The 18,899-nt window shown below is 45.7% G+C and overlaps 2 protein-coding genes across 6 annotated transcripts in view; both read right to left on the bottom strand.

Moving 5' to 3' along the window:
- Window positions 1-3,666, bottom strand: part of nfatc1 (nuclear factor of activated T cells 1) — a 19,490-nt gene extending 15,824 nt beyond the window's left edge. Inside the window, exons 1-2 of the mRNA XM_049750102.2 lie at window positions 3,638-3,666; window positions 135-245 (exon numbers count right to left, since the gene is read on the bottom strand). The gene's annotated coding sequence lies outside the window, so the exon portion shown is untranslated. The remainder of the gene's footprint in view (window positions 1-134; window positions 246-3,637) is intronic.
- atp9b (ATPase phospholipid transporting 9B) overlaps window positions 1-18,899 on the bottom strand; it is a 19,830-nt gene extending 931 nt beyond the window's left edge. The window contains exons 1-29 of one of the 5 annotated variants that reach the window (XR_007487702.1): window positions 18,754-18,899; window positions 17,783-17,956; window positions 16,239-16,389; window positions 15,625-15,738; window positions 15,361-15,469; window positions 14,887-14,945; window positions 14,681-14,732; window positions 14,017-14,111; window positions 13,818-13,898; window positions 12,850-12,925; window positions 12,285-12,361; window positions 10,025-10,185; window positions 9,794-9,936; window positions 9,242-9,354; window positions 8,943-9,167; window positions 7,628-7,789; window positions 7,458-7,550; window positions 6,883-6,966; window positions 6,648-6,818; window positions 6,483-6,581; window positions 6,181-6,415; window positions 6,045-6,109; window positions 5,820-5,975; window positions 5,258-5,322; window positions 4,965-5,131; window positions 4,318-4,521; window positions 4,171-4,203; window positions 3,638-3,862; window positions 135-245 (exon numbers count right to left, since the gene is read on the bottom strand). Coding sequence is in view for 3 of the 5 variants with exons in the window: in XM_049750093.1 (XP_049606050.1) it covers window positions 3,726-3,862; window positions 4,171-4,203; window positions 4,318-4,521; window positions 4,965-5,131; window positions 5,258-5,322; window positions 5,820-5,975; window positions 6,045-6,109; window positions 6,181-6,415; window positions 6,483-6,581; window positions 6,648-6,818; window positions 6,883-6,966; window positions 7,458-7,550; window positions 7,628-7,789; window positions 8,943-9,167; window positions 9,242-9,354; window positions 9,794-9,936; window positions 10,025-10,185; window positions 12,285-12,361; window positions 12,850-12,925; window positions 13,818-13,898; window positions 14,017-14,111; window positions 14,681-14,732; window positions 14,887-14,945; window positions 15,361-15,469; window positions 15,625-15,738; window positions 16,239-16,389; window positions 17,783-17,956; window positions 18,754-18,836 (3,384 nt within the window). In the remaining 2 variants the exon portion in view is untranslated. Of the gene's footprint in view, window positions 1-134; window positions 246-3,132; window positions 3,863-4,170; window positions 4,204-4,317; window positions 4,522-4,964; window positions 5,132-5,234; window positions 5,323-5,819; window positions 5,976-6,044; window positions 6,110-6,180; window positions 6,416-6,482; window positions 6,582-6,647; window positions 6,819-6,882; window positions 6,967-7,457; window positions 7,551-7,627; window positions 7,790-8,942; window positions 9,168-9,241; window positions 9,355-9,793; window positions 9,937-10,024; window positions 10,186-12,284; window positions 12,362-12,849; window positions 12,926-13,817; window positions 13,899-14,016; window positions 14,112-14,680; window positions 14,733-14,886; window positions 14,946-15,360; window positions 15,470-15,624; window positions 15,739-16,238; window positions 16,390-17,782; window positions 17,957-18,753 lie in introns of those variants that run through there. The other 4 variants (XM_049750093.1, XM_049750094.1, XR_007487703.1 and 1 more) reach the window with 4 other exon arrangements.

The following is an 18,899-nucleotide window of genomic DNA, read 5'->3' as shown; positions in this document are numbered from 1 at the left end:
TCCGTTTTTGGCTTTGAAGGCAAATGTATGGAAGTTTCCAAGCGTGAGAATCTTTTCTCATTTTCAAGTTTTTTTTCATTGCCAATTTTGCTCTGTGGTGCAATGGACACATGTAGATAGAAAATAATACTCACAGACATTCTTTATCCTCTGTGAAGATCTAATTAGTACTGGGACAAATTATGGCTGCTTCCTTAAATATGCTTTCTACTGCCCCCAGGTGGCCAAGGCAGGAAGAGCACAATCTGTTGGATTGAAGCAAAAAAAAAATGGCACAGTTGAAAACTTTACATTCCATGAAATGATGCCATTTAAACAAAACAGCATTAGCATAGCATGTTATTTTTCTTTTTTTTGTAGGCTGGAAGCTGTTAGTGGCTTTTCCATTCAGTCAAGCAATCAGATTTGAGTGACGCAAAGATACTAAACATTAAGGCCCCATAGTATGAGTTAAAAATATTTATGACAACTCTAATAGTAAATTGAGCCGAGTAAAAGCGGCGTAAATTTTAAAAACGATGTCTGTTTGTGGCCATTTTTGGCAAGCTGTAACTTGGAGTGCTACTGTAGATTACGTGGAAGGAAAAAAAAAAAAAGCGTGACATTAACTTATTATTTTGGGCCACTTTGAAGAGCATAAATTAATTGAAAGAGCAAAAGGAGGCATGTGCCGTTGGGCCTTGGTGGAGGTCACGTTTTAGCCACTCTGCCTGTGTTTTTATTTAGCTCGCTGGCTAAACTTCCCTCCCCTTTGCTTCTCGGCTCTCGCTATCCTGCGCTCAGACTTCCTGTCTCCCATCAATGTTCTCCTTTTTTCTCCGGCCGCTATGACGGAATCCCGCGTTTCCTGTTGTGAAGGCCGCTGCTGGGTAACGGCCCAGGCCAGGGAGGAGCCTGGAGGGAGACTTTTTTTTTTCTTTTTTTTTTACTTTTCTTCTCTCTCTTCCACAGGGTACGGCGTGAAGGCTCCAAACCCGACACAGGGCTTCAGTGTCACGGCGGCAGGACCGCAAGTAAATGGTTAGCAGACAACTTTGCTGCTGTGACTCATTCCCATGAAGGACAGTTAGAGGGGGCGGGATGGGGCTCACATTTTGAGGTTTGTCGCTGACTCACAGAACATTGGAACAGACTCCGGTTAGCATAATGGACATCACAGGTCGAAGTTATGAACAAAATGAGCGTTGATGAGGATTTGAAAACATGGAAATGTTCGCCAAAGAGCTGCAGTTTAAACTCCTGAGTCTACAGGGGGCAGTAGAAGAAATGAGAGAATGAGAAGAATAAATAAAGCAAAATCAATAATTGTGAATAATTACTGCAAATACATGAAGTACAATTAAAATATTCAGAGGGCATGACCTAAAATATTTACAAATATACATTAAAAACAGGTTTGTTCACTTTGTTTTACTTTATACATACAAAATACTTTAGAAATGTATTTAAGAGGTAAAAAAAAATGCAGGAATTATCCACTCATTAAATAAAACTAAAAACAAATTTTACATGTACAATTTATGCAATAAGGATAAAATCAATGCCAAAGTTCTAAATATGCACGCACCCTCCCGTAAAATGAGGTCTGGTCTAGTGTGGGCTAAAACGTCGCTTCATGCCGCCTTTGGAGGGAGTATCATTAGCAGTAACTTTATCTTGTATTTTTTTTCATCTTCTTGGAATTCATAGCGAGACGATCGCCCAAGACAGACGACATACGCTTATTGGTCGGCGTGGCCGCTTAGCTGCTGCTTAGTAACCAGATAGGATAATAGCATAATGGCAGCTCTCCCTTTTTGGCTAAGAAAAAAAAAAATCATCATCCAAGTGCAGAAAGGAGGATGGGAGGGGGAAAAAAAAAAAAAAAAAATCAACAGATGTTCCATGCATCTGCAGTTGTGCTGTGTCAGTATTTTACATCGCAATTGTGGGCTGCGTGAAACGGAGTGTGGTGTGCGTGTGTGTGTGTCATGGCGGGCTAGCACGAGAAAACTAATGATTTCATATAAAGCCCAAAAATGGGATTTTTTTTTTTTTTTTTAACTCTTCGTGCCACAAAGTCAAATGTCAGCGCAAGCGTTAAAAGCCACCGGACCATCACGTTCATCCGCAAACAACTTCCTCGTCTCTCGGCACAAATTGATAACACATTGCGGCGTTTGCCCCTTGGCTGCTTTGTATTCCATGCTAAGCATTTTTTGTTTTGTTTTGCGTGTGCAGATAGAGGCGCAATCTGTAATTACTGCACAGATAGCTTCACGTAAAGCAAATCATTTTTTGAGATTCAAAGAGGGAAGCTGGCTGCCTTGCGGGAAAGTCTGGAAATGTTTGTCTGGGACATTTTTCGCACAAGCTAGTGACTATGTGGCATCAGAAAGTCAACTCATCAATCAAATAAAAATATCAAAAACAAAATGGGAATCACTCCAATACAATTGACAGACTAAAGAAACTAGGAATGTTTTTTAAAATGCTTTCAACTGAATTTTTGACACAATAAATGATTCTTTATCCTCAGTGAAAATGAACTAATATTGCTCTAGCTTATTGACCTTTGGTGACCATCTACTTTGACTACTGTACTGTATTATATTGCCACCTTGTGGCCAGACTAGATGGAGTGGTAGAATGAATGCATAATAGTGCATGAAACGTTAAAGCATGTTCCAATGAAGAACATTAAAAAAATATGCAAAAGTATTTTTTGCCCCAAGTGAAATTGAATAATCGCCAGGAATATCCAAAATGTTATCCATTCAGAGCACATTTGGTAATAACGAGATTTTATAGAACATTTCTGCAAAAAAGTCTGCGGCCGTTAAAACCATTTGGTGTTTGTCTCTATCTAGTGGCCAAATAAAGACAGTGCAAGCCACAGCGAAAGCTGACATTGGGCAAAAAGTTTGACATATTTTATCCCTACCTGTGAAAGTGATTGTTTTTAGGCCCAAAGAGGTAATGTCGTGTGTGAGGGCAGTCTGTAAATCTCCACATTTGATAGGAGTACTTTTTTTTTTTCCCCCCTTAAAATTATATTCCAGTTTAAAATCGTGTATCAAATATTTGGAGTTTTTCTCCATCCAGTGGCCAAATGATGACACTGTAGGGAGAACTTCGAAAACCAGCAATCTATTAAATCTTTCAATTTTATTGGATCTTGAATGGAAAAAGAACAGCTTAATTAGCAGCGACACGGTTTCAACTTGCAGTGTGGGACATAAAAGCACAACATGCGCAACATTTTAACACGACACAGGAATGCACTTTAGGGAAAGTTTTTAAAAAAAAAAACGCCAACCACATTCTGTTCGACTTTTTTTTTTCCCCCTGAACACCTGAAAAACGATATGTGCGATCAGAGATGCAAACAAAGATGCCGTGAATGATAAAACTCATTCAGGACAACCCTGATTGCACTCTTGAGTAAAAACACTTACAAAGATGTATATAAAAAGCATTTAAAAAATGACACTTGAGGAGCTTTGGATCAAAGTGCGTACTTCCTCTGGTGGCCATTTCGGTGTGTGACGAGTTCCTTTTTTAACTTTTTGTGCTCGCTTTGTTCAAGTAATCCCAAAAAGTCTGAGATGTCAGTCAAAAAAAGGAAAGTGTCTGATTGCTCCAGTGGATCACTGACCTCCACATCCAGCGGCGAGGAGTTGCGTCGGTTTAAAAGAAGAAAAAAAAAAGTGCATGAAAATGATGAGCTGTTGTTCTCGTGAGTCTCAGGAGGCCAGTTTAGAGTAGCTAGAAGGGGAGAATTTTCGCTTGAGGTACTTGATGATGTAGAGCGGCAGGCAGCTGACCAGCGTGATGGATGACACCTTCCACAAGAAAGGCCACGTGGTGATGAAGTGCAAGTCTGACAAAACACACACAATTAAAATTAAGATTGATCCAAATAGTGCACCTTAATAATGAATTTTGTGTCCTGTGCGTATTTGTTGCATTCATTCATCTTCCGAACAATTCATTTTTATAAATAAACATTTGGAACAATGTATACCACGCGCGTCTTTCTCTGGTCATTAAATTGCACACACACGACATCACAGTAGGCTCCTTGGTGAAGGTCAAACAAAACAACAGGATGGATGGGAGAGCAAACGGGATGCTCGCAAGGCAACTGAAAGAATGGCGTGCACATGGGACAGACTGGGGACGACCTACCAAGAAAAGCTCCAAAGGACACCCTGCCTATGCCTGAGAGCCACACGTAAGCCAGAGAAAAGCAGGACGTCAAAATTAGGCCACCAACAGGACACACACAGATAGACGCACGTATATCGCGGACACGTCACCCAGTGCATCTCTCACCAAAGTACTCATTGAGGAAGGCGAGCGAGGCCAGGTAGCAGCCCAGGCTGAGGAACTCGGCCAGCACCATGAGCCAGTGCCACGTGCGCACCGTCAGCGCCACCATCAGCAGCTCAGTCAGGATGAGCGCCGTGAACGAGATGGCCACCACATGCACAAACTCCGACTCGAACAGCACCAGCGCCCCGTACATCAGGATGCCCCCTGGTGGTGAGAGGAGGGAAATGTAGAGAGATTTTTTTTTTTTTTTATACACTAAAAAGTAAATAAAGACAAAAGGCCTTCCCTAATTACATAATTGACTTTGCAGGCAGCACATTCCAGCTAGTCAACCTCCGTAATAAATTGCCTTCATATGTACCCTCCACGATCTTATATCATCTTCAAATCCAGCCTCCCTCCCTCCTGCTCACCAGCGGCCTTTAATTAAAAAAGGCCGTGCTGTCAGGAAGTCATGCCTGAGCACAAGCGCGGCGGACCTTTCCCACTGGCTGCACGGCTTAGCCATTACACAACGATCCTTTTACACGCATTGTACAAGCGGAGGGCGGCTGGAAACTTAAGACACTGAGAAACAGATTGTCTGACGGCCAAGGAGGGAGCGGAGGTGGTGGGCGGGGGACTGCACTTTTCTAATTTCACGTTACCTTGATACACGCTGACCAAAACCCAGATCAGGAAGGTCTTGAAGGAAAGCGAGCGGCCCTTGGTCAAGTCCTTGTACAGCTCCGGGTAGAGCAGCGCCATCTCCGGCTTCACGTCCTCGTCCAGGACCAGCGAGAACACCGGGAACATGGTGTAGATGGTGGCATAACTGAAGTTCAAAGGTCAAAAAGTGGGGCTTTAGAGCAGCAGTTTTAGAATTACTGTTGACGTGTGCGCGTGACAAAAGGCGCTCAGGTTATAAACATGCCTGTAAAAATGGAAAAAAGAGACATACCCAACCATGAGGAATCCTTGGTACAAGGGAACGGAAGCAAAGTAGAAGATGGACGAGAAAACTGCCTGATCAGCAAGAAAACAGTCAAATGAGTACGTTTGTGAAGACTTAGGACGAAAATCCATCTTCCACCGCTTATCCGCTGATCTGTCATATTCAAGGTCAGACTGCAATTAGCGAGGATCTTTTTTCAGATTTTTGATTTTGAGTTTCAAATTAAGTTCATTTTAATTAGTTTTTAGCGCAGGCTCGTTAAATTTTATTAGTATTTGTTTTTTCAAAAATGCATTATTTTGAGTTTATTAGTTGAGTTTTAGTTTTTATCGTTTTTTTAAATACATTGATTATTTGTCAAGTAAATCATACAAAAAAAAAAGTCAAATATTGTGTAATGAAGTGACATTAATTATAATTCTGGAACAACTGACCTTGGTTCTTCTGTAGCTACGAATGTACACCAACACCCAAGTGAATACATTTAACGTGATTGCAGAGTTGCAAGCCGACAGATTCAGATTGAGACGTGGTCTTTGACAGTCGTACTTGAAAAGCGGCAGAGTACCTGCATGGCGGAGATGATCATCCCACGGTGCATGACGAACTGGCCCAGGGCCGCTGAGCGCTTGTAGCTGTTCCTGCCGTGCACCATGAGGAGGCGGCCGATGTGCTTGAACTGCGTGATGGAGAAATCGGCCGCCAGCGACGCCTGCTTGCCTTCCTGATGGAATCACAAAATGATGTGCCCACCAAAAAAAAAAAAAGCTGCCGATTCCTGAGTGACATTTACCTTTCCTTCGATTCCAATCCCGCAGTCGGCAGCTTGGATCATGCTTACGTCATTACCGCCGTCACCTGAGAGCAAACAGATGGAGAACATTAAGCGACAAGGACCTTCACGGTGGCGTTTGTGCAAGGCGGCTGACCGATGGCGCAGGTTCTGTTGGCGGTGTGCTGCTGGAGCAGCGTGACGATCTGGGCCTTCTGCGTGGGCGAGCAGCGGCAGCACACCACGGCGGGGCACTGGCACGCCAGCTCTACAAACTCGTGCTCGTAGTAGCGCAAGCACACCTCCAGGGAGTCGCCCGAGATGACCAGCGCGCAGTCGTGCTTCCTGCGGAAGGCGTTCAGCTCTAGGTGGGCCTCCCCTCGGTTGGTCACCTTAACGCAAACACAGGTGAGGGTTTGTTTACTTTGTGCGCCCCCCCCCCAAAAAAAAAAAATCTACCGGTCGGAAAACATGGATGTCCTGGTTTCTGGAGACCAAATGAGAGCTTTTGGCGATGCATGTGGCCGTTTCAAGCTTATCCCCAGTCAACATCCAGATCTAAACAAAAAAAAAAAAAAAGTGATACTTTATATTCCTTTTCATTTTTGGATCTCTCGGGCCCACCTTGATGCCGGCGTTCCTGAGCAGCTCCAGCGTGGGCCTAACGTCACTCTGCAGCTGGTCCTCCACGCCGGTCAGGCAGAGGAGCTCCAGCTCCCTCTCCAAGCTCTCCACCACCGCCGCCACTTTCAGGGTCCTGTCGTGGATGCTCAGCTTGGCCTGGTTGTAGCGGCTCTGCGAGGGGAAGTGGGCCCGGGTCAGCTTACGAACCGATCGGAAAGGCACGGTAAAGTTGTACCTCAAAGTCCTGGTACTGCTCCTCGGACAGCGACTTCTTGGCCACCACCAACGTTCTCAGACCTTCTCTGGCCATGTTGCCACACTGACGGGAACCAACCAACAATGTTGACCAATTAAATTTTTTTGTTATTAGATGAGCAATAGAATTCAAATCGACAGGAGTTGAATTAGTCTGTGAATCGGGGAGAGTCTTCTCCGGCCTGGGGCAGAGGGCCATAAAACAAAAGGAGACGGATGGCGTTTCATTTTAGGATACGAGGGCTTGATTGGTTTATTGACGAGTGGGCCCGACGGGGCATCGTTAGCAAATGATGTTTGCGAATATGACATATTGTAATTACTATCTGGGTCACTAATTAAATCAAAAGCTGCCCCCGGTGCTAAATGACTCAATACTGCCAATATAATTATTATGAACATAGACGCGGACTGTTGATCTCTCAATGAACGTCCTGATTAGCAGAGGATATCGACAACGGGTTGGAAATAACACGGGGAAAAAAAATCATGTGCTGTTGATGCCATTTTTATGCACTCTTGGGGTGTGAGATGTTGATTGCTCCGATTAGGTACCTCTTCTTCCAACCAGTCGTTGTACTGGACGATGCTCGCCATGGCCACGTCGGCGCCCTTCATGTAGAACGTGATGTCACCTGTCGACTCCTCCTGGGTGATCAATGGAAAATAGTGAATGAAACTATTACCGGGAAAAAACATTTGGGGAATGGAAACAAGCGGCTGACCCTGACGATGATGCCCATGCGCTTGCTCTCGGAGGTGAAGGGGAAGATCTGCAGGATGTTGAAGGACAGTATCTGCCCGGCGGGCGTCTTGAGCTGCAGGGATGCCAGGTCTCGGTTGACAAGGGTGAGGCCCACGCTCTCCGTCCACTGCACTAGCGCCACCTGTGCCCACACAGACGCAGTTTCATTAGCTTGTTTCGGACAAGTTGCTGTGAGACTAACACTTGTCAAATAGCGACTCCACTGTTTGCTGAGACATCAGAGCATTATGGGATGTCCATCCTATCTCATTGCGCGGCAGATAAGCGCTTTCCTGCCCCCTCCCTTCCTCCATCTCCCCTCGGCAGGAACTGCGAGCCCCCACCGAAGCCCTCCGGCGAGTGAGAGAGCGTTCAGCTGCACACGACAACTCTCAATGGCTTCATTTTCAATTTTGCTCACTCAAAGGTTGTTATTATACTCTGACCTACAAATTGGGACTTCCTGTTAATACCCAGTCATCCATCCCTCCCTTCTAAACACACACACACACACACACACACAGCCACTCCCCCCTGAACCCTTCGAGCTGCCTTTTTGACGCAACACATGTGAATGATTATGCAGTGTGTCCATCCATAGCTCACACAACACACCCGCAAAGTTATTCAGTGTAATTGAGGACGCTTTGCATCTAATCTGATTTAAATGCTTATATTAGAGTAACGGTTCTCAAATCTTTTGGCTTCAGGCAATTCTTTTCTGAATTCGAGTTTTGATTTTCATGAGAGAAAAAAAAAAAAGCCCACAGCGTTAGTGTGGGCAGGACAGATCATTAAAGGGGATGCTGCGTTCAATGACTGAGGTGAAAGAAAGTACAAAATAAAAAAAATAAAAAACAAGGGAGTGACAGAACAAAAGGGCAAGGGGGGCCTCTTGTCACCTCAGAGAGTAAATTAAATATTGATCAAGCTAAGCGAGCGGATGGATTTGGGACGCAGTGGTAGTGGGTGAGGGGATGTAAATAAAAACATACATCAGACGGGACAAGAGACCAGATTTAGCTCCACTTCCAACTGTTTTCGGTTTGCTCAACTTTGCAATTACCTCCAACATCTGGGAAAATTATTGATTTTCTCATGGCGATTTCTTTTTCAAAATTCATTATCTGCTTTTGTAGTTCATAAGCATAAAATCAGACAGCACTCCACGACGACTTTGCTTTGGGATCATAAATTCTCAGGAGGTCGCATAGAGACTTTTAAATAGCTTTGGAAGCTTCCAACCTCTCACGAGACAAAGAGGCGTTATTTAGTTGAACAATGGTTTTTTTTACCTCATCGGGACTGGAGGCCTGATACGTGCGGTTGTCGTCACTGAAGTCCTGCTCGGCCTCTGCCGCTTCGGTCTCGCCGCACGCCTCGTAGACAGGCGTGACGTTGTGGCACAGGGCGATGGCCTTCACCGCCTCGTGGATGCGGCTGCTGACGCTCTTGCGGACTTTGGGGCCCGGCGTCTGGGATTTCTGGGACGCCGTGGCCGAGCCGCCGCTGGAGGAGCCCTGACGGGAAATGACAGACATCCTTTAAACATAACGCTCACATAATTTTTTTTTTGCGCTCTGGATAAACTAACCTGAGCATAGGACTGGATAATATGGCTCTGGATCTCATCCATGGTGTCGGTACCGTAGGACACGGTCCCCAGGTGCAGCCTCTTAAAGATCATCTCGTTTTGGGTCAGAGTACCTGTGGGTCACATAGATTGAAGGAAAATTAAAAAACAAAAAACAAAGAAAACCCCAGTTTTCCACCTCTACATTTCAGGATGATTATCGGAATAAATGTTTTGGGACACATTCCATCTGCAGCAGGTGGAATGTGCTGAGGCTTGGACCTGAAACCTCATCAGAGTGATCACAATATATCACATGACCCACATCCGGCCCTAATCTCATTGCCAATACAGATACAACCAATGTGAGCAAAAACGACTGTCGTTTTAATGGATGCCGCCGCCAGATCGTACCACGAGGTGGAAGCGATTCCCGCCGATTGATTATTCCTCATTCTATTAACCGTCAACCTGGATAAATAGGCACTAAAGGCAAATCCATCCCGACCTTGAAACAAAAAGGGCTGCGGGATTTTATCACCCTGAGGGGACAGAAAAGCTGGCCTCGCTTGCCTGTTTTGTCCGTCAGGAGGTAGACTAGCCGGCCCAGTTCTTCCGGGATGGTGCTAGTCCTCACCACCGTGCCGGGGATGTTCTCGTCCTTCATGATCATCCAGCCATAAGCCGCCTTGCCCATGTCCAGGTTCACTCGCAGGCTGTGTCAATGAAGCAGCTCGTGAAAACCTTTTCAAGAGTGAATTTATATAAAGAAAAAAAAAAAAAAAAAAGGGTTCTCCGAGGTACCTGATGGGGATGATGTAGGAGAAGAGCACAACAAAACGGAAGAGGTTGCGGAGCCACAGACCTACAAAGCTGTGCACAGCTTCCATGACGATGGACAGAACCAATTGGGCAAAGAACAGGGCCTTGGTGAGTCGGTTCAGTTCCAGGTCCAGAAGGCCCACCTGCAGAAGTGGGGGGAAAAAAAGGAAAGGGGCAATATAATTAGAAAGTTGTATTCATGTACTTTTTTAGGAGATTGGAAATAATTTTAAGTCGTCTTCTTAATACGTCTTTCTGTATTATTACCAAACAAAAACCAATGAAAGACATTCTTTGCTTCTGGCTTTTGTTATGCAAAACGCGTATATGACATAAACGAGGTTATTGCTGGCTTTTTTTAACGACACTACATTGTCCCCTTTGAATGCGACCAGGGGTCAAAGGAGTTCCCATATTGAGATGGCTCTGGGGAAAAAAGGGACAAAAAAAGGGAGGAGGGGGGTGAGGAGTAGCGGGGGTCAAAGTTGTCTTTTATTTTTCAAGTGCGTCTCACAGCCAATGGAGCATGTGGGAAAAAGATGTCAAAGAAAGAAGCTGCCCGGCCCATTTTTGGCAGCGGGCATGGAGGGCTTTCATGTGACGCAGTGCACTGACAAAAAAAAAAACCAACAAAACCCCAACATAACATTTCCCCGCGCTCGAGGAGCTGCGATGAATAGGAAGCAGGCAGGGAGTACGAGGAAAATTCCTCCACTGCTAGCAGACCCCCAGCAAGCACATTTCCCCCGAGGATCGGACTGACCCGAACCAGCCCGAGAGAGCAGTGCGACTGATTTATCGGGCCGCGTTAAAACTCCAAGGAGCCCGGTGCGGGGTGGGCGGGAGCCCCGGCGACAAGGTTCATGCTTGAGCTATTGAGAAAAATAGAAAAGGTGGTGGTGGTGAGAAGGGGGGGGGGGGGAGGGGGGGGGGGGCACGGTGGGATTAAAATGAAGAAAAATTAAGAGCGAGCACACAGCTGAAAAGCAAAAAGGATCCCCTTTAGGCAGAACAATGGCCGCTCTACGTTCTGTAGGCCCGGACGGGGGATCGGATGAAGTCATTATACAGCCGGTCGAGGCGGGTTCGGGGTGGGAGGGAGGGAAAGGGCTCAATTACCTCAACCTTAAAGATGTGATCAGTGAATAAAAGAACATATTTCACTCCAGTCATCCCCCACGCTATTAAAAGAGGAATGATTTGTTGTAGCGCTCCGTAAACGTGCGTGTGAAATTGGAGCTGCGATTTATTTGTGGCGGGAAGTAACAGACTATAAATGCTTTTTACTTGTCGCTAAATTTGAACACAGGCATCTGTAGTTTGGGCTTTTTAGAATCGTTATTAAAATACTTTTGCCACCTCTGCACGTGATTTTATCTTTGTTGTCTGGTGCAAGTGCTCTCAAGCTGTCTGTTTGGTCAGGATGCAGCTTATTGCTTTTAGCGTGAGATTTAACGGACATTGATTTCTTAGCTTGTTCCAATGACAGTTTGAGAGGTTGGTTTTTTTTTTTTTGTAACAATGACGGTGTTCCGAAAGGCTGCGTCGGACGATCAGACACAAAGAGACAATCCTTATTCGGCTTCCTGTCAGGCAGATCCTTGTCCCGCCTCGATTATATGAGGCCAAAAACGTTGTCGTGCGCGACTATCGACTTTGACGCCTCGCAATCTCCGCTCGCCGCATGGGCACTTGTGACATCATCCCCTTGATATATTGAATTTCTCTCAGACTGCAGCAGGCTTGAGCTAATGCTACACTGGATCTTGGTCCAAGAGAACATAAACGCCATATTAGAAAAATATTTTTTAACGAATAAAATTGAAAATTTCTGTAATTTTTTTTTTTTTTTTTTTAAAAACGAGCCTTCTTGCTAGAATTACACCGGCAGACATTTTGAACAACTTTGGAAAATATGTCGTCACTTGAACCACGTTGTGCAAACACTTTTTTTTTTTTTCCCAAATCATAAACGCAACAGCCGAAAACTCAATCAGCCGACCCTCGGAATCATTTTCATCAATCTCTATGAACAAAACACTCAATGAAGGGATTTTGCCGGATTAACTCCTCGCCAGAAAAAGTCATTTAAATCCTCCCCTTAGTTAATTTCCCTTTTGGGTAATTAGCCAACGGCAATGACCTTTTCCCCCACTGACAAGAGATTGTCATTGAACACAATATTGTGTTGATCTGGAAAGATTAGTCAAAATGAATTTGGCAAAAGTAGAAGAACCTCCACCTTGTTTTTGGCGTGGGACGTGTTGAGCACGCTGCGGGTCTCCTTGCCGGTGTAGATCACCACCCCGATCACGGTGCCTGCCAAACAAACAAACAAGACGAGTCATGGCGCTCATTAGCTACCCCCCCCCCCCCCCCAAAACACGTTTTAGCAAGATCAACGGCATGACGGCCGAGGCAATAAGACCGCCGAGAAGCGTCGGTGTGTCTCGTTGTCACTCAAGTCGGGTGTTTAATACATCCCGGGAGCGCTCACGAGACCCAAATCGATAAGCTGCTATCTTGACTGGCCAATTCATTAAGGTGGCCTTAGAACAAAGCACCAAAGACTCGTTCATATAAGATGAGCCGGCGCAAGTTTAATGCGAGAACTTAAAAGGGCCATGATAAAATCTAAAGTATTTGAAAGAGAGGATCTTTCTCAACATTGTGTTTTATCTTCTGGTCAAGGTCAGGACATTCGAGAGTTGGGGCGGGGGAGGTCGTTTGGTCACCACAAATCAATGGCCAGCGAGGGAGTCGCAAACACTCTCGGGAGACACCAGGGACGGACAACGCTTGCTCACCCGACGCTACGACCGTGCTGGCCCACAGCGTATTTTCGATGCTCAGGCTCTCGTGGACCTGGGGGTCGGCGTCCTCCTATGAACGGAAGAATAAAATTGAGATAAGACTTCTAATTTCCAGTGAGCAGCTGACAGTCATACAGTAGCTCTTTTTAATCAATACAGGGATTCTTTTAAATCAAACAAACAAAAATACAGCAAGGTCACGTCGGTGAGATTTAACGGCACAGGAGAATAAGGCCCCCGTGTGTGTGTGTGTGTTGGGGGGTCTCTCTGGTTTCACCGCTGCCCTCTTAAATAAAGCCAAACCCAGGCAAACGGTCTGGCCCGGAGTGGTGAGTGCGGGCTCCGCTTTCATCTCAAATGGCTGTCCCGATATAATAATTATGACACCCAAGCAGCCACATCCTGTCAATCCTCACAAAGCGGTGAAGTGCATGAAAAATAAATGTCGGGGCGGCCCGACGCTTGACCGCTCTGACATTGTCATCGCGTCAAGGAGGAGGCGGGGGGGGCTCATAAATAGATAAGTTCATTTTCTGTGGGAACCCAATTTCGTTTTTTTCTCCCCCCCCCCCACACACACACACACCACCATCGCCAGCTTCCCCTTCCATCCTGCTCTGACTCAAAGCACACGATATGCAAAGGAAGGCCACGAAGGATGAATGAGTGGAGGAAGTGCTCGCTCACTAAGCCTGCCTGGTGTGTGGCCAAGAGTGAAGACAGACCACAAAGGCCGCCTTTGTCGTGCCGCTCTCCTCTCTGTGGGGGCTGTGCTAATCTGCTATTAATAAAAAAAAAAAAAACTAAAAAAAATGAAGCAACAAGCAAGCTAGACAGGTAGATGGGAGCTCGCTAGCTAGCGGCAGGCCCTGCGTGTGATGTAAGACGGACGCGAAGACAAGATGTCCTTTGTTGACGCTTTGTCAACTATTTGGTGAGGATAGGAAAGAAAACAAGTGTACCCGTGTGAAGTTGCCCTCAAAACTGTGGATGTCCAGCTGAGGCTTCTGGGCGTAGACGAAGGCGTTGATGGAGAAGAGGTCCTGAGGAACCATAGACATAATTAGAAATAAACCAAACCATTATTCATTACCAATTATTTGACCACAGCGGCTTCTACAAACACTGAAGGCCCAGTTTAGCTTTGAACCCAAAATCTACCCCCACTGCCGGAAGCCGCTGCGTGCATCCTACGGCCACTTTCAGCTTCCAGTCTGTCTCGCCATCCAGCTGGTCCGTCCTGATGAAGCACGCCCCTGAATCAGATGACAAAATACATGGGTGAGATTTGCGGTTTGGTTTTCTCTCTGTGCTGCTGCACCATGTGTGTGTGTTCAAAGAGCAGGTTGAATACGATACTAATTTCCATTTGCTGGTTTTATGATAGCAAGCTTTTCTTAGAGGAAATTAAATGCTTTTGGTGTTTGACACAACAAGAGCATGATAAAAAAAAAAAAATGTTATGGTGTGCTGGTCTTCAACCAGCTCCTGTGTTTTCCCTCCGTGCAAATAAAGACGCTAATAAACAGATCGGACGGGCAGCCGGCGTAAAATGTTGACCTGCATCGATCTTGGGCAATATTACGTGTGAAAGTGATGGATGCGGGCCACTCTCTGACAGGCAGGCTAGAGGGCGGCTGTAAAGCGTCCCCCAGAGGCTGAGCTGTGATGGAGAGCGCCGGGATGATTCACACTTGCCGGCGGGACGGCGTGCCAAAGACAAATATGTGCTTATGCGCCGTGCGTGTTCAAGACAAAGACATCAACAAGCGCCCGGACGAGCGTGTTGCTTAACAGATTGAAGGCAGACGTCATTTGCGCTCACCATTCTTTTCAGACGTCCTCATGAAGATCATGTCTGCGGGAATCCTTTGGTTCTAGGAAGAAAAGGAAAGGTGGAGAGTTACCCATTGCGGTTGCTGAGGTCATTTGAATCTTGCTGAATTATTAAACAAGGTCTTGACTTGGATGGTGAAAACTAGTTGCAAAAGAAGAACTTCATTCCATTTACAATGACTTTCTTTCAATCACCTTCTCCACAATAATCAGGTCGCCCACTTGGATGTCTGAGCTCTTCACCTGGATTTTACCTGCAGGAGAAAATTTAAAAAAAAAAAAAAATAAGAAAAAAAACATGTCAACAACAGCACTTTAAATAGACACGTGCTATTGATTTGCGACATTTCATCTTTTTGCGTCACCTTGCAAAAGATTGATTCTCGTTATCGTGATGACGTAACCGCCTTTGGTTGTCTCATAACTCTCATATTTATCGCCTCCTTTGCAAAGTATCATACTGCCCGGCTTAAGAGGTGTGACAACACGACTGCAAGAATATCGCACAAGGGGGTCGGGGGAGAAGATCCTAAGCGGCATTTAAGGGGGGAAAAAAAAATCTCTGCAATTACAGCCAGGGGACGACTCATGTTACGGGGGTGATTGGATTGGTTGATAGCGGGGCGTATCGACTATCGGCGTGTCAGCAAACAGTCGCAGCCGGCTCACCGCGCAGCGTCAGCTTGGTGTACAGCTGCGAGTTCATCTCCTTGTCCCGCCGATGGCGCCGCACCTCGTCCACCGCCTCGCGCACCATGGTGACCGCCAGCACGAAGCCCTGCGACAAACCAGACATCTGAATGATGACGCAAATAGGAACTGGGTTTGATTATTAATTCATAAATGTTCGCGTGAGGTGCAGGTGCCTGAACGCTTCAGAATGACAGACCCTGTCACTCAGTTTTTATTTTTGAGCGTGCGAGAAGACTTTACCAGAGGCGCCCAGTACGTGTACAGGTATCCGATCTTCAGCGAGGGCACAAACTGCGAGCAGGCCACCACCAGGAAGTACAGATTGAGGAAAAACTTGAACTGCTGGTAGAGAACCTGAGGGCCAAGACGACACATCATCAGAATACGACAGCAACTCGCCTAAACTTTACGAGACATCACACAAAGCTCTTGGGTCACTTTGAATAATGCTTGTAATAATGAGAGCGCGGCGTCCGGCCGGATCGATAGGAGCTTAATGAACCCCCCGTGACCTTTAGGGTGGCGGGGGGAGTGCAGGCTAAACTCAATTTGCAAGTGATTAATAATTCAAGGTGCAGGGAGCAGAACGGCGCGCATTTGTTCTGAATATGGACGTCTCCAATGGACAGGTGACATTTTATGGTGGGGGAGTGAGTGAGTCTCTTAATTACGCAGCCGTTTGAGTTTTAATACGTAAGCTTGACTGTCGTCCCCTTGTGTGGAACGCTCAATGACAAGACGCTAAGTAGCATTGAAATATGCAGGGACGTCTTCACTTTAGAATATTTTCAAAAATAGAATGCAATATTCACTTTTTTAGCAATTTAAAATGATGGCGCAATTGAAGCCATTACCCCTGGCACAAAGGTGAAGATGTTGTACTTCTGGTTGTGGATGGAGTTTTTGGGAAACTTCTCCTCGCACTTCTCCGGATGGCCAAGCCACACGGTGCGGGCTTTCAGTTCCTTCTTCCTCCGGCACATTCGGACCAGGCAATCGCAGCAGCTGGGGATGACAAAATATGATAAATGAAGTCTTTTTAGTTTCCACGTGAGGAGCATTTGATGCAGTGAGGTGAAAAGGTTAGCGTTTTCGCCAGGGGGGGTGGGGGGGGCAAACGTTCACAGTTCAATTTGCGAGCCGAGGCCCGGGCAGACAAATACACACTGTGTGCTTTGTAGCATCTTCAGACACACTTTGTGCCCTTGTTTGCTGTTTGCGGAGCATCGCTAACATGCGGGCATGTCACCAGATTGATTTATTGCAGCGAGGCAAACAAAAAGGGAAGTTTGACTTTCTACGCATCCACCTGCTAATGACGACATTGCGGCGTATCTGGAGCATGAAATACAAAAGTTGTGCCACCGCGTGACCCATAAAAATTTTTTTTAAAAAAAATTCAAGTCATATTTTTGAAATTCATTTGTTCAACTTCAATCTTAATATCAAAATAAGTTCTCTCTGGAGAGGGACCTTGCACCCAAAAAGTTTTCGAACCCCTAACACAAAGTAGCGACAGTTTCATCTGACCTCGATGAACATCGTCATGGTGACTGACTTGGCTTTTCCACCTTTTAAGCAACAAAAAAAAAATAATTCAAATCGACTTTGGCGTTGACAACTTTTTGACTGTGTTTGCGTTGGTGGCGATGCTCCGCCTCGGTGCGCTTGGTGTCCAGATTCATACGCCAGATTATTTGAGCAAATGAAGGCTATTTAAATAACGGCGGCTTAGTGGGCTCGTGAATTATTTGCTTTTTATAATCCCGAGCGGTGCACATACAAAATTACTGGAAAGCATCAAACTGGTCAGCTGTGAAATATCCAATTTGTTCATTAGCGAGGGGTTGCGCAGGAGCAGGGAGGGGGGTTGGGGGTGTATCGATTCGGCAGGAGACGCACCCCCGGCAACTAACGCCAAGCACTCTTTCTTGTTTCGGCGTCAAAAGCTTCCTTAGGGGATCAAAAGCTGCCAAATGCACGTCGGGCGGCAAAACGGTGACCTCGATGGTGACTTTGCGCTTCACGCACAGCTACCGATGCGTTGGAAATCCAAACTGGCACTCTCGTGTACACACACCTTTGATGCCAAGCTTAACGTGTACAGAATGACAGAAAAAAATCCATAAATGTGTTTGGTGCTAAACAGAGGACGTAGAAGCCCAAACGGGATGAAAAATGCATCATAAATAAACAAAAATAATGACAGTTGAGGTAATGAAAGATATGAATACAGAATGTATTGACATAAATTCAGGCTTGACTACTTGGGTGGTGTCAAAAGTCAAAAAAGAAGACAACAGGGGGATTTCGATTCACGTCACACTATGATCAAACATCACCAGAAAACAAGAGGAAATGATAACTGTAAAGTTAAGGGAAGACTTGTGAGGCAAACCTCGACCAGAGAACTTTCCAGCCACCGAGGAGGAACCAGCCAAGTCCTCGCCGTCTGTGGTTAACCCGGGCCCGCGGCAGTGTTTGGTAGTCGTTTTCGTCGTTCTCGAAGGCTTCGTCGGACATCATCAGGGGCATCTCATCCAGGCTGGACGGCTCATCGTCCACTGACAATCTGCCGAGATGAAAAATGCACTCGAGGGATCTCAGATGGAAGTCCAAGTCATCAGTGGCACCCACCGTTTGCTTTGGAGCTCAAGTCAACACGCTTGAGTGTACTTAAGAAACTTGTTATGCAAATATCGGGAATAGACGTACGGAAGTAACATGAAATACTTGAGCTAGGGTCTTAACAATGAGACAATGCAGTGTGAATATGAATTTAATATTTTATGTCAAGATGACAGTACAGTTGGGGGCCACCATTTTCAAAAGCCACTAACATTGTGGTATTTTTACTATTCAGGCTAGTGGTAAAATTCACTAATAAACATCGGAAGTGTTTGGCGTACTACTATCAAACTCCATATTCTCTGTTGTGATCTCGTTGATTTAGTAATCAACTCATTTTCGGGCAAAGATTTACCAAACAAATGATTTTTCACCGATGCTCATAGTGACCCAAAAGTTATTGTCCGTCACGTGACATGGTACAGCTGACACAACAGGATGATTAAGCGCAGCGAGGGGTTCAATTCTGACTTTTAAGGAAAATAATGTTTAAATTATCAAAAATAAACAGATGACGGACTTTCATCGAAGCTTCCTGGCTTTCACCTGCCACACAAAAACAAAACCGGGCGGAAGTCGACAAGAGCGGAGATGCTATTGTAGACCCACAAGCTAACAGTCTCGCGACAGTAAACACACGCATAAACACACGCCAAGCTGACGCCATAACAAAAACCTGAACGTTGTAACGTATCATCTCGTCACTCGGCGGCGGAAGTGACAGCAAAAAAGCCCAGATACCTCGAATGTCGGACGGAATGGTAGTAGTAGTGGTTTCTCCGCAAGCTCTTCCGTATCGGATCTAACGGGATGCTGTCAGCCATGTTGACCAAGCGATGATGTCATCCAGCCGAGGGCGGGGTTTATGTCGCCTTCACAAACTCGTG

Source organism: Syngnathus scovelli, chromosome 19 (genome assembly GCF_024217435.2).
Source record: "Syngnathus scovelli strain Florida chromosome 19, RoL_Ssco_1.2, whole genome shotgun sequence".
Classification (NCBI taxonomy): Eukaryota; Metazoa; Chordata; class Actinopteri; order Syngnathiformes; family Syngnathidae; genus Syngnathus; species Syngnathus scovelli.
Note: the sequence above shows the minus strand (reverse complement) of the source record. Positions and strands in the feature narration are given on the sequence as shown.